This window comes from Corythoichthys intestinalis, chromosome 3 (genome assembly GCF_030265065.1).
Source record: "Corythoichthys intestinalis isolate RoL2023-P3 chromosome 3, ASM3026506v1, whole genome shotgun sequence".
NCBI classification, from domain to species: Eukaryota; Metazoa; Chordata; class Actinopteri; order Syngnathiformes; family Syngnathidae; genus Corythoichthys; species Corythoichthys intestinalis.
The window spans coordinates 64,673,454-64,685,911 of NC_080397.1; the positions used below are offsets into that span (position 1 = coordinate 64,673,454).

The 12,458-nt window shown below is 44.0% G+C and overlaps 1 protein-coding gene across 2 annotated transcripts in view; it reads left to right on the forward strand.

Moving 5' to 3' along the window:
* LOC130913196 (disintegrin and metalloproteinase domain-containing protein 9-like) overlaps window positions 1-12,458 on the forward strand; it is a 30,393-nt gene that overhangs the window by 13,124 nt on the left and 4,811 nt on the right. The window contains exons 5-21 of one of the 2 annotated variants that reach the window (XM_057831608.1): window positions 1,872-1,948; window positions 2,084-2,285; window positions 3,874-3,939; window positions 4,031-4,102; window positions 5,732-5,901; window positions 5,965-6,046; window positions 7,386-7,519; window positions 7,620-7,791; window positions 7,894-7,986; window positions 8,055-8,159; window positions 8,239-8,329; window positions 8,388-8,493; window positions 10,065-10,248; window positions 10,314-10,394; window positions 10,565-10,670; window positions 10,751-10,898; window positions 10,966-11,074. In XM_057831608.1, coding sequence (XP_057687591.1) covers window positions 1,872-1,948; window positions 2,084-2,285; window positions 3,874-3,939; window positions 4,031-4,102; window positions 5,732-5,901; window positions 5,965-6,046; window positions 7,386-7,519; window positions 7,620-7,791; window positions 7,894-7,986; window positions 8,055-8,159; window positions 8,239-8,329; window positions 8,388-8,493; window positions 10,065-10,248; window positions 10,314-10,394; window positions 10,565-10,670; window positions 10,751-10,898; window positions 10,966-11,074 — 1,998 coding nt within the window. The remainder of the gene's footprint in view (window positions 1-1,871; window positions 1,949-2,083; window positions 2,286-3,873; window positions 3,940-4,030; window positions 4,103-5,731; window positions 5,902-5,964; window positions 6,047-7,385; window positions 7,520-7,619; window positions 7,792-7,893; window positions 7,987-8,054; window positions 8,160-8,238; window positions 8,330-8,387; window positions 8,494-10,064; window positions 10,249-10,313; window positions 10,395-10,564; window positions 10,671-10,750; window positions 10,899-10,965; window positions 11,075-12,458) is intronic. The other variant, XM_057831609.1, reaches the window with a different exon arrangement.

Genomic DNA, 12,458 nt, shown 5'->3' on the forward strand with positions numbered 1-12,458 from the left:
TGCAATGCTTGTGTACTTTTTTTTTTGTAGTTTTATGACAGTCTAAAGAGGACAATGGTTTGAGGCTATTGTATTAATAAATCAGATGAAAAAGGAAGAAGTCTGATTATTAAGGCGTCGTTCACTAGCTGTCTAGCTTTGGAAAAAGTAGACGCTTTGGAGTGAGGACAGCATAGACAGATTTAAATGACAGTAGAGTGAAATGCCCACTACAGTCCGTATGTACCGTATGTTGAATGTACAGTGGGGAGAACAAGTATTTGATACACTGCCAATGGATTTTCCCATTGGCAGTGTATCAAATACTTGTTCTCCCCACTGTATATATCCATCTTGTGTCTTATCTTTCCATTCCAACAATTTATTTTACAGAATATATATAATTTACAGAAGAATATGGCATATTTTATAGATGGTTTGAATTGCGATTAATTGCGATTAATTACGATTAATTAATTTTTAAACTGTAACTAACCCGATTAAAAATTTTAATCGTTTGACAGCCCTAGTTTTAACAGTTCAACTTGTATGTCAACACCAGTCACTCACAGCAGGGGGTGCTGAGGATCTTATTTTGTTTTTCCCAGCCGTTTCGGTCCAAATTTGTCCATAAGGTTTAGGTTAGGCTATTTTCTCCATACTGGGCGTGCACACAGTGTTCTATTTTCACCTACAGTGTGTGTTGGAGTTTTTGTATTGGAAATAAAAGTGCCCGTTTATTATACCGAGGACGGCTTTGCCCAGCCTTGGGCTAGTTAGTGCCACCTCACCTCATCTGCCATACTAACACGACTGAGGTGGCTATAGGGAGGCCTGCGAGAACGCGACTGGCTGACAGGCGCGCGTCTCCTGTGCTGTTCGTTGAAAGTGTATTCACTGACGCAAAAAAAAGTTGGAATTTAACATTTTACAGTGGTATGAAACAGTGTCTGAACCTTTTGGATTTTCTCACATTTCTGCATAAAATCACCATCAAATGTGATCTGATCTTTTTCAAAATCACACAGATGAAAAAAAAAACACGTGTTTGCTTTAAATAGAACCACCCAAACATGTATAGGGTTTCATATTTTAATGAGGATAGCATGCAAACAATGACAGAAGGGGGACAAAATAAGTAAGTGAACCCTCTGCGTAAGGGGACTTAAAGAGCAATTGAAACCAATTTTTACCAAACAATTTTAGTCAGGTGTGTCCCAATCACTGATGAGTGTTTTAAATTTGCCCTGCCCACTATAAAACACACACCTGGTAAGAAATGTCTTGATGAGAAGCGTTGTCTGATGTGCATCATGGCTCGGTCAAAACAGCTGTCTGAAGGCCTGTGATCAAGGATTGTTGATTTGTAAAAAGCTGGGAAAATGATACACAACCATCTCTAAAAGTTTGGATGCCCATCAATCGACAGTCAGAGAAGTTGTCTACAAATGAGGAGAGTTTGGCACTGTTGTTTCTCTCCCAAGGAGTGGCCGTTCACCAAAGATGACACTAAGAGTACAATGCAGAATAATCATAGAGGTAAAAAAGAACCCTAGAGGTGTTTGCTAAAGACTTACAGAAATTACTGGCACAGTCTAATATCTCTATCCTTATTAAAATATGAAATGTTTGGGTGGTTTAAGTTAAAGCAGGCACTGTTTTTTTCATCTGTTTGATTTTGAAAAAAGCTAAATGGTGTTACGGTAAATGGTGTTATACTTATATAGCGCTTTTCCAGATCACATTTGATTGTGATTTTCTGTGGAAATGTGTGAAATTCCAAGAGAAGAGGTTCAGATACTTTTTTATACCACTGTATGTGGGTTACATCTACTTGAAATGTATCTGCTTCTTCCCGGTAGACACTCAATTCCCTGTGTGTGTGTTTGTAGAACCACTGTCATTATCAGGGCTTTGTTGAGGGCATGGAGGGCTCGTCTGTCGCCATGAGCATTTGTCATGGCCTCAGGTAGCGTGCACACACACACACACACACACACTTACTGTACAGGTAACATTCTGTGTCTTTCCTTTTTTTCCATCTTCTATTTTTTTGTGTGCAAAGATCGTGTCGCGCCCGCCTCATTTTGTCTTTTGCCGTTAGAGGTGTGATGCATCTGGACGAGGACAGCTATGCCATCGAGCCTTTGGACTCCGCCCCCGAGCAGCACCTGCTGTACCGCCTGCGGGACGTGACGTCACAGCCCCGAGGATGCGGGACCCCGCATCGCTACTCCGAACGTAACCGCACCGAGCACGCTTACTCACAGGGATGGCAGCAGCAGGAGGTCCACCAGCACGCCAGGGTGACGAGACACGAGCGCAAACGTAGCACAGATAGTCTCCAAGCTAGAAATCCCCCAGCCATTTTGATTCAACATGTTTTAAGTTGAAAATTTCTCCTCAGAGTACACAGATGGTCACATATCCATTGTTATGCATTGCTTTTTTTTCTTCCCAAAATGCAGTATATGTATATTATTCTATGCTATTATGACCATCATCATGAATTGACTATGTGCCTCAACAGAAGTTCTGTTGTTTTTTGCTGATGGAGAGTAAAGCACCTAAACTTTTAAGGTCCTTAGCCTTTATTGTGTTTTTTTTCTTTTTTTGCCCTTTTTAACCCCATTATACCAAAGCATGCTGCTGAAGGACATGACATGTCTTTAAACCAATAAATACATTGAATTTGGTTGCTATTGCCACTTCTGATTAGATGAAACCATCGAACTCAAATCATGAGATTTGGCACGCCCTTCTTGCTATTTTTGGCTCTTTGAAAATGGATGACCAAATGCAACTTCAAAAAGGATCATGCAAAGTGTTCATTTCTCATTAAAAACACATTAACATTAAAAAAACAAAACAATAAAAGCATGAAATATCCCCAACCCCCCCAAAAATTGCACTTTGTTCTGGTGTTTGAGTAGAGTAAAAATAGGTGCAGTTTTTTTTTTTTGCCCAGGTTATTTTTTTCCCCCCAGAGGAAAAATGTGGGTCTGAAGAGGTTAAAGTAAAAAAATTGGAAAAACAAAAACTTTTCGATTTTTTATGACCGATTTCATTACCATATTAGTTAAAAAATAACACCAAATTGCGAATTAGAAAATATACCGAAATTAAGATTTAAGGCTTTCCGTCTCGAGAGCATGAGCACCCTCTAGTACGCAAATGTTGTATTTTCTACCATCCACCAATTAAAAGGATCATATCTCCGATTTCCCTTGGTCTATCAAAGCCAAATAAAAACGTACGCACTTTTGAGTCATGCTGACGGCATCGCTCTATGTCAAATAGTCCACCTTTTACCACGCTTCAAAGACTCCATGTGATCGGTCGTGCCTACTTGATGACAGAAGAGGTTAGCTAGCTGTTAATAGTCTGTGATGAAAGAAGAACGCACTTTTACCCCATCCGTCATTTTCGTTTTTCCTACTTTAGTTTTTGTTTTGTTTTGTTTTTTTAGCACCCCATACCCTTAACTTTTACTTGATTTGTGAAGAAGAAATGCTACTCTTACTCCGCTACTAGTCGTGAACATTTTTTCCTCTGCATATTAGCTTTTACTTTATTTTTGCCAGCACAGTGGTTCTAGCAGTTTACCAAGAAACGTCGCAACAATAATCACGTGACTCCGTGATACCTATCAAACATAATGTTACGGTCAGGTGGTCGCACATGCTCGCCGTCGGAAATCCTAAGATCGTACCGGCCCGTTCGTTCACGTGGCGTCTTTAAAAGACTATTTGACGTAGAGCGCTGCTGCTTTCAACATGACTGGATATCAACTCGTAGTAAACTTCCAACGGGCTTTAGAATGATACCGTATGCCTGAAAAAAAGTCATATCTCAAATTTGAATGAATTGACGTGAGTTTTTTTACCTTTGCAGGCGAAGCGAGATGTCTTCCATCGTACACACTATGTGGAGCTACTGCTCGTGGTGGACAATGACAGAGTGAGAGAGAGAGACATACACACACACACACACACACACACACACACATGCTGTCACGCACTTCTGCGATGTTGATTGTTCTTTCCCTTAGTACAACACCATGAACAGGAACAACAGTGCAGTGGTGGAGGAGATGGTTCATCTGGCAAACTTCATAGACAGCGTGAGTACACATGTGCAGACACAACTGGCCAAAGCGTGTATCGTGTGCAGTAGGGGTGTGAGCAAATATCGAAATTGTGATTCTATGTATCCCAAAAGTTTATTGAAATGCTCCTGCCAAGAATCGATATATCGTTTTAAACAGGTGTTGATGTTTTAAAAAAATGAAGGAACCAACAAGTGGCTACCAAAATCTTCCACCATAATAGTGTCTCTGTTAACTCTATGGCTGCCATTGATTGCCCTAGACCAGGGGACGGCAACCCGTGTTTGGAGAGCCACGTGTGGCTCTTTAGCGCTGCCCTCGTGGCTCCTTGGAGCGTATTAAAAATGTCTGAAAATGGAAAAAGATGGGGGAGGGAAATAGTCATTTGTCTGAGCATGGTTTCTGTAGGAGGAGAAACATGACACGAGCAGTCTTTTAACGTTTTCCAATGCTGTAAAAATGTGTAGAATAAATATTACATTTCCACATTTCTGTCAACGAAGGTTTGCGTCGTAGCCTGCGACGCACGTATCTACCCAGCAGGGCGGCTGTTGTAAACAAACGGCGGCTTCGGTGAACTGAGCTGCGGTTTCTAATTCAGAACACCTATTTGCGGGCTTCAAAAAACAAAACTGAGATGTATGTCTGCTGGGCTGGTTAGGATGTTTTTCATTTCGCATACCCTAACAAGAATGGGTAGTTGCACCCCTGATCATTAGTATAGTATCAGTGGCGAATCACAGTATAATTAGCCATAGTATAATATATTAGGGCTGTCAAAATGTTCGCGTTAATGGGCGGTAATTCATTTTTTAAATTAATCACGTTAAAATATTTGCCCCGCTTAAACAGATTAAAATGACAGCAGAGTGTAATGTCCGCTTGTTACTTGTTTTTTGGTGTTTGGCGCCCTCTGCTGGCGCTTGGGTCCGACTGATTTTATGGCTTTCAGCACCATGAGTGAGCATGGTGTAATTATTGACATCAACAATGGCGAGCTATTAGTTTATTTTTTACAAATTTTAATCAAACGAAAACATTAAGATGGGTTTTAATATAAAATTTCTATAACTTGTACTAACATTTATCTTTTAACAACTACAAGTCTTTCTATCCATGGATCGCTTTAAGATTAATGCCATCTTGTTGATTTATTGTTATAATAAACTAATACAGTACTTATGAACCGTATGTTGAATGTATATATCCGTCTTGAGTCTTATCTTTCCATTCCAACAATAATTTACAGAAAAATATGGCATATTTTAGAGATGGTTTGAATTGCGATTAATTACGATGAATTAATTTTTAAGCTGTAATTAACTCGATTAAAAATTTAAATCGTTTGACAGCCCTATAATATATACATAACATGTTTTACAGTAAATCCACGACATCATATATCGGTATTGGTTCGATTACGGTACAAGATTTTTGGAGTTGGACAATATCAGTTATCGTTTACAGCTCTACTTCCATTTGTGAGCGTGAACTTACCTGCAGTTGGGCATGGGCATTCAATTATTGGCATTAAAAAGCTCTAAATAATATATCCTAATACCTGTAGAAACCCTGTATACACAAAGACACATGAACTGCCACACAATACCATTTGCCCAAAGAATGTTTTGTACGCTCGTGCAGATCTACGTGCAGCTGAACGTACGGGTGGTTCTGGTGGGCCTGGAGATCTGGACCAGGCAGAACCTGATCAGCACAGAGGGGGGCGCTGGCGAGGTTCTCAGTCGCTTTACCCAGTGGCGGGAGAAGGAACTGCTGCCTCGACGACGCCACGACTCGGCGCAGCTGATACTGTGAGAGCGCGCCGGGACGTGTCGGTACGTGAGCCTAGGGTGACGATGACCATGATGATGCAGGAAGAAAAGCTTTGGCGTGACAGCGGGGATGGCGTACGTCTCCACCGTGTGCTCAAGGAGTCACGGCGGCGGAATTAACGCGGTACGCAAGAGTCTTGTAATTTGAACACACACACAGCAGGGCTGAGAACCAAAGGTGGTATTTGGGAAGTGGCAAAATGAATTTGTATTTTTTTGCCATGTGGCATTTTTCTGCCATGGGGCAAACTGGATTTTGCCATGTGGCAGACAAAGTTTTGCGATGTGGCGTTTTTTGCCACGTGGCAAAATGGATTTTGCCATGTGGCATTGCTTTTTTTTTTGCCATGTGACACAATGGATTTTGCCATGTTGTTTTTTTATGTCATGTTCACAATGGATTTTGCCATGTGGCTTTTTTTTTTTGCGATGTGGCAAAAAAATTTTGCCATGTGGCAAACTGGATTTTGCCATGTATCATTTTATTTTGCCATGTGGCATTTTTTTTGCCACGTGGCCAAATTTGTTTGCCATGTGGCATTTTTTTTGCCACGTGGCCAAATTTGTTTGCCATGTGGCATTTTTTGTTTTGCCACGTGGCAATTTTTTTTTGCCATGTAGCAATTTTTTGCCATGTGGCAAACTGGATTTTGGCATGTGGCATTTTTTGCCATGTGGCTTTTTTTTTTTTTTTGCCATGTGGCAATTTTTTTTTTGCCATGTAGCAATTTTTTGCCATGTGGCAAACTGGATTTGGCCGTGTGGCATTTTTTTTGCCATGTGGCAAAAAATTTTTGCCATGTGGCAAACTGGATTTTGCCATGTGGCATTTTTTGCCACGTGGCACTTTTTTTGCCACGTGGCCATTTTTTTTTTTGCCATGTAGCAATTTTTTGCCATGTGGCAAACTGGATTTTGCCACATGGCAAAAAAAGGATACATTGCAAAATCCATTTTACCACATGGCAAATACCACTTTTGGTTCTCGCTGTCTCTCCGCACATGCGGGTAACGTTCACATTGCTCACACACATGCACTAAGTTACACATGTTTGGAAAAAAAAAAAATCAAACCACACATACATGTAAATAATTACTTTCACACATTCGGGTGATTCCCATGAAAACGATGTGTTACGGACGGTGATGATAAGCTAATTCATGATGACTTTTTCATTTTTTTTCATCAGCAGTCTGAGCCCCCTATCATTTTATTGATAGGAAAGTATCTCATTGATTCAGGTCTAAAAAAGATCACATTTGATGGGGATTTTATGCTGGAATGTGAGAAATTCCAAAAGGTTCAGATACTTTTTCATACCACTGTAGGCATAAAAACCGTTAACAATATAAAAAAATGCCATACAATAAAATGCATACATTTGATGTAGGCTTTATGAGAATCAACCTATTGACAATGTAAAGGTAAAACTATGTGTACATACATGTGTGTGTGAATGCAGTTCACAAACAACAACGTGTTTGCCTTCGCGTCCATCGTGGCTCACGAGCTCGGCCACAACCTCGGCATGAACCACGACGACGGCCGAACTTGCGCGTGCCCCGTGCAGGCGTGCATCATGAACTCCGGAGCCACGTAAGACAAACACACGCGTCGTGGCGTGGCATTTCAAATTTGTGTGTAACGTGCACATAAGTAACGAGCGCTCGCGTCGTGTGTGTGCGTGTGGCAACAGGGGTTCCCGCAACTTCAGCAGCTGCAGCGCTGACGACTTTGAGAAGATGCTCCTGATCACTGGCGCCTCCTGTCTCCTCAACGTGCCGCACCCTGACGAAGCCTACAACGTCCCCTCTTGCGGGAACGGCCTGCAAGACGTCGGCGAGGAATGCGACTGCGGTTCGCGCCAGGTAACAGCTGGTCACGACGTATCGGACAATCCTTGCTGGGTTGACAAACTTTTGAGCGCCACCGCATGCTGTTTGTTTCGGGGTAATCTCATATTCGGACAGGAGTGCGAGCGCGACCCCTGCTGTGAGTTTAAGACGTGTCGACTCAAACCGGGAGCCGAGTGCGCCGACGGCGAGTGCTGCTACAACTGTCGGGTACGCCGGTCGCGGAGAAACGCTCTTTATTTCGCCGTCCGTCCGTCTCACGTGCGCTCGCGTTGCAGTTCAAGGCCGGCGGCACGGTGTGTCGCGCCAACACGGACGAGTGCGACCTGCCCGAGTACTGCAACGGCTCCTCGTCTCTCTGTCAGAGTGATGTTTTCGTTCAGGTCAGCGCGCGGAAAAGGAGCGGTGCCGCCGTTTTAAAGAAGGGAGAAAAGAGGCCGTCCGTATGTTTGCGTGTTTCAGAACGGTCAAGAGTGTCGGAACGGGCAGGCGTACTGTTACAACGGCCGCTGTCGGCACGCCGGAGACCAGTGCAGGAGCATCTTCGGAGCTAGTAAGTTGTTCCCAAAACAAACGGACGAGACGGCACGAAACACGTCGCTCCTCCGCAGAGGCCAAGGTGGCGCCGGAGATCTGCTTCAAAGACGTCAACAGCAAAGGCGATCGCTTCGGAAACTGCGGATACCAAAACTACGGATACAAAAAGTGCGAGAGCAGGTAAGGTGGACCAAAAGAGAATTCACCAGAGGTAGGAGTGGGGAAACTCGCGATACCGTACGATGGGGCGATACGACAATGATCAATGAGGTTGGGAAATCGTTCCACAATACAATCAACTAGAAACTGCAATTTCTGGAGAAATGACTTTTGGGCTTTCCTATGTGGGGATACAGATCTTAGCCCCGCCCAAGTTGGTTTGGGGACATTTCAGGGACAATATCAGGTGACTTCCTGTTGATTGGGGGACATGTCCTGGTCATAGCAGGTCATTTTGGGGGGCGTGTCCTAGTCATATCAGGTCATTTGGGGACATTTGGGCGGCGTGTCGTAGTCATATCAGGTTATTGGGGATATTTGGGGGACACGTCCTTTTGATAACATTTCCTATTGATTTGGGGACATTGTTTTTTTTGTTCGTTTGTTTTTTTTTTTGCCATTGAAAATTAATGGGAAATTTGGACGTCTATGGCTGTCAATGAAATTGACTTGCATATGCGTCAATGGAATCCAAGTACATTGGCATCACTAGAATTGACATACATGGCCGTCAACGGCATTAACCAAAGTAAATGCCATTAGAAATGAATGGGAAATTTGGACGTCCATGGATGTCAATGGCATCGACTTACATATGCGTCAATGGAGTCCAAGTACATTGGCATCAATAGAATTGACAGACATGGCCGTTAATGGCATCAATGTAATGTAAATTCCATTGGACGTGAGTGGGAAATTTGGACGTCCATGGCATCGACTTACATATGCGTCAATGGAATCCGATTACAGTGGCATGAATAGAATCGTCACACATAACCGTCAATGGCATGAACTGAAGTAAATGTCATTAGAAAAAATGAAGGGGAAATTTGGACTTACATGGCAGGTAGCCCATTAAAAATGAATGGGAAAGTTTTTGGCAAATTTTTTTTTTCCCAAATTCTCTATACAACTTTTATGCCCCTCTCCGTCCCGGAATTTTTGATGTCCAAATTATGTGCTTTGGTCAAAAATTGTAGGACAAGATACATTTTGAAAATTTGTTGGTTTCTTTTTTGAAAAATTGGCAAAAATCATCAATTACGGGCGAAGAGAAAAATTTTCAGGGTCGTTCGAAGAAGTCCTTGCGTCGCGCGAAAATTCCGGTCATTTTGGTATTCGAACGGTGCCGATCGGTCGAACGCTTCGGGCTGTGCGGTGTGCCGAAGAAACGCCATTCAAATAAAAAATTGAAGTGTACTATCTTGGTTGTTGCACTGCAAAGCCCCAGATAATAAACAGAAAAATAAGCTTATGCTGTGAATTGGAAATATTTTGTCACAAGTAGACGTCTAATCCATTTGGACTTGGAACGGATGAGCATTCAATCCTTCTCTGCCATCCCTCTCACTTCAAACGGATTGGACATCTATGGCCGTCACTAGCAGCCAATGATTTCATTTGGGGAAATTTCCTGTTGATTTTCAGTCACTTTCTGAGGCAACAGGTCTAAAGAGAGGTAGAGAAAAAAAGCCAGTGGAGGCAGAAAGATGGAAGGCGGAGGACTTTGACGCCGCTGTTTGTTCCCATAGAAACGCTTTGTGCGGGAAGCTGCAGTGCGCCAACGTGCAGGGCGTCAAAGCGTTTGGCGTGGAGCCGTCCATCATCACCACGCCCATAGGGGGCGCCGTGTGCTCGGGGGTGGACTTCATGCTGGGCTCGGACGTGCCCGACCCCGGCATGGTCAACGAGGGCACCAAGTGCGGTCGTGACAAGGTGAGGCGGGGCGAGGGGAAAGGAGAGCGAGCCGTCGGCTGACTTTGTTCCTCGCCGATGTTCAGGTGTGCCTCAACTTTGAGTGTCAAAACGTCAACGTCCTCAACTTTGACTGCGACGCACGCAACAGGTGTCACGGCCACGGGGTGAGTAGAAACCGCTAGCTGAGCGAGGACCTCTCGCGACCGTTGATCATTTCAGCGAGTGGTCGTTAGCTCAACACATTTGACAACAATTTGCAGTTCATAGCTTTGCACGAACAAGTAATGCGACACCAGGAAAGCAAATTGGGAATGTGGCAATTTGTGTTGCGCAGGTGTGCAACAACAATCGTAACTGTCACTGCCAGGCCGGCTGGGCTCCCCCTTTCTGTGAGCTGGCAGGTTACGGTGGTAGCGTGGACAGCGGGCCGACCTGGAACGGTAAGTCCCCTTCACACAGGTGGATAGAATAGCCAAAAATGATTCAAATTACTCCATGCGCATGCGTTTGCGGCGCGCAGACAAGGACACGTCACTCCGGGACGGCCTTCTGGTGTTCTTCTTCGTGCTCGTCCCTCTGGCCGCGATGGGCGCCCTGGCCTTCGTGCGCAGGAAGCAGCTGCTGCGGCGCCTCGGCCTGGGGTCTCAACGGCGCCCTCAGGCGTACCGGTGAGTAGGCTTCGACGTCCTGATGACACGGTACAGAAAAGAAACCTAACCTACACGCTCCGCTCAGGCCCGACGTACCGGCGCCGCCCGATCGCGGCAGAGGGCCGCCTCCCGTGGCTCGACCGCCACCCGTCGGCCGTGCCGGCGACCCCTCTGGTGACGTGCTCACGCAGTCGGTAGGTACAGTACAGTAAGCTAAAGAATGTGCGTTTCCAGTTGGGTCCATGTAAAAGTCTGTATGTTTGTTCTACACATGTCTGTGCGCTACAAAAATATTTCGTCGACAAACCATGTTTTCATGATGACGACGAGATCAAAACTCGACTCGGGAGACTAGAACATAACGAGACGAATGCTAGTTTTTGTATAATGAGACGACAACGAAAATGTGTTCGCAATGCGTGACATTTTCATATTATACGTGGAGTTTGTCAGCTTGTGTCATAGCAGTGTTTGGGTCGTGTCACTCGTGAGAAATTTCCCTGATAGTCCGCTAGTTTAATTGCCACGAATGCTAACGTATTTAGAATTCTCATAGCAAATTGCTCACACAAAACTCCACAAAGTGTAGCTGTAAACTTAATAACAAATGCATACACAAACATATGTTAGCTGAAACGACTTACAGCTTAATGTGGGCCAAACCAGAGCGCAACTGTCCTTAAAGGCGAGAGTCCAGCCAGACCCACAGCTGCCACCGGAGGGCAGTGTATCCTCCATCATTATATAAAGTACAATACGGTACTTTCAAACAAACAGTTATTTTGAGATTTAGGGATACTTAAAGTGCCTGTGACAGCATAAAAAAACCTTAAATAGCATTCTTATGTGAATTGGAATCATATTTTCAGACAATTCGACTATACACAACAATTTGGCCAAGCGCAGATGAAGAGAAATGAGTCTTTTAATCTGCCGTTTAGCCCCGCCTGTTATTATAGCGCTCTAGCGTCCCCAGCTGGAGGATAATGTCAGCAGGGCCATGATTTCATCTGATTTAAAATTCAGCCCATTGAGGGGGAAGATTCAGAATGGCAAAAATGCGACAGTTTCAATCTCTCTGCTCCAATATTTTTACAGGATATTCTTTTTATTGAATTATTTTTCCCCAATTGCTAAATTAATGGTATGGTCATAACAAAAAACAGTCTTGTGCTACATAACAAAAAACAGTCTTGTGCTAAATGGAATATGAAATATTAAAAATGCATTTATTCAGTACGACAGGGCAAAATTACTGCATAATGTTCAAAACTACTGACTTCTTCCACTCCCGAATGGCATTTTATGCCACCGGAGTTAGTCCGGCTTTTGTCATTTCCCCGCCCCGGCTTCGGAGATGGAGGAAAGAGCGGGAACAAAATAGGAGGCCCGAACCGAGCGGCTTTTCCAAGTCTTATTCTCGCCTTTCGAAAATGAGAAATTACACAGAACTACCTTGACTCATGTCACACACGGCGGCGGGGTTTATTGTCTTCACCGATCAGACAACCCCCAGCGGCGAGCAAGTTAAGGCTCGTCCTTCTGATGCGGCCACGGCGGGCCGGCAGTGCTCGTCGC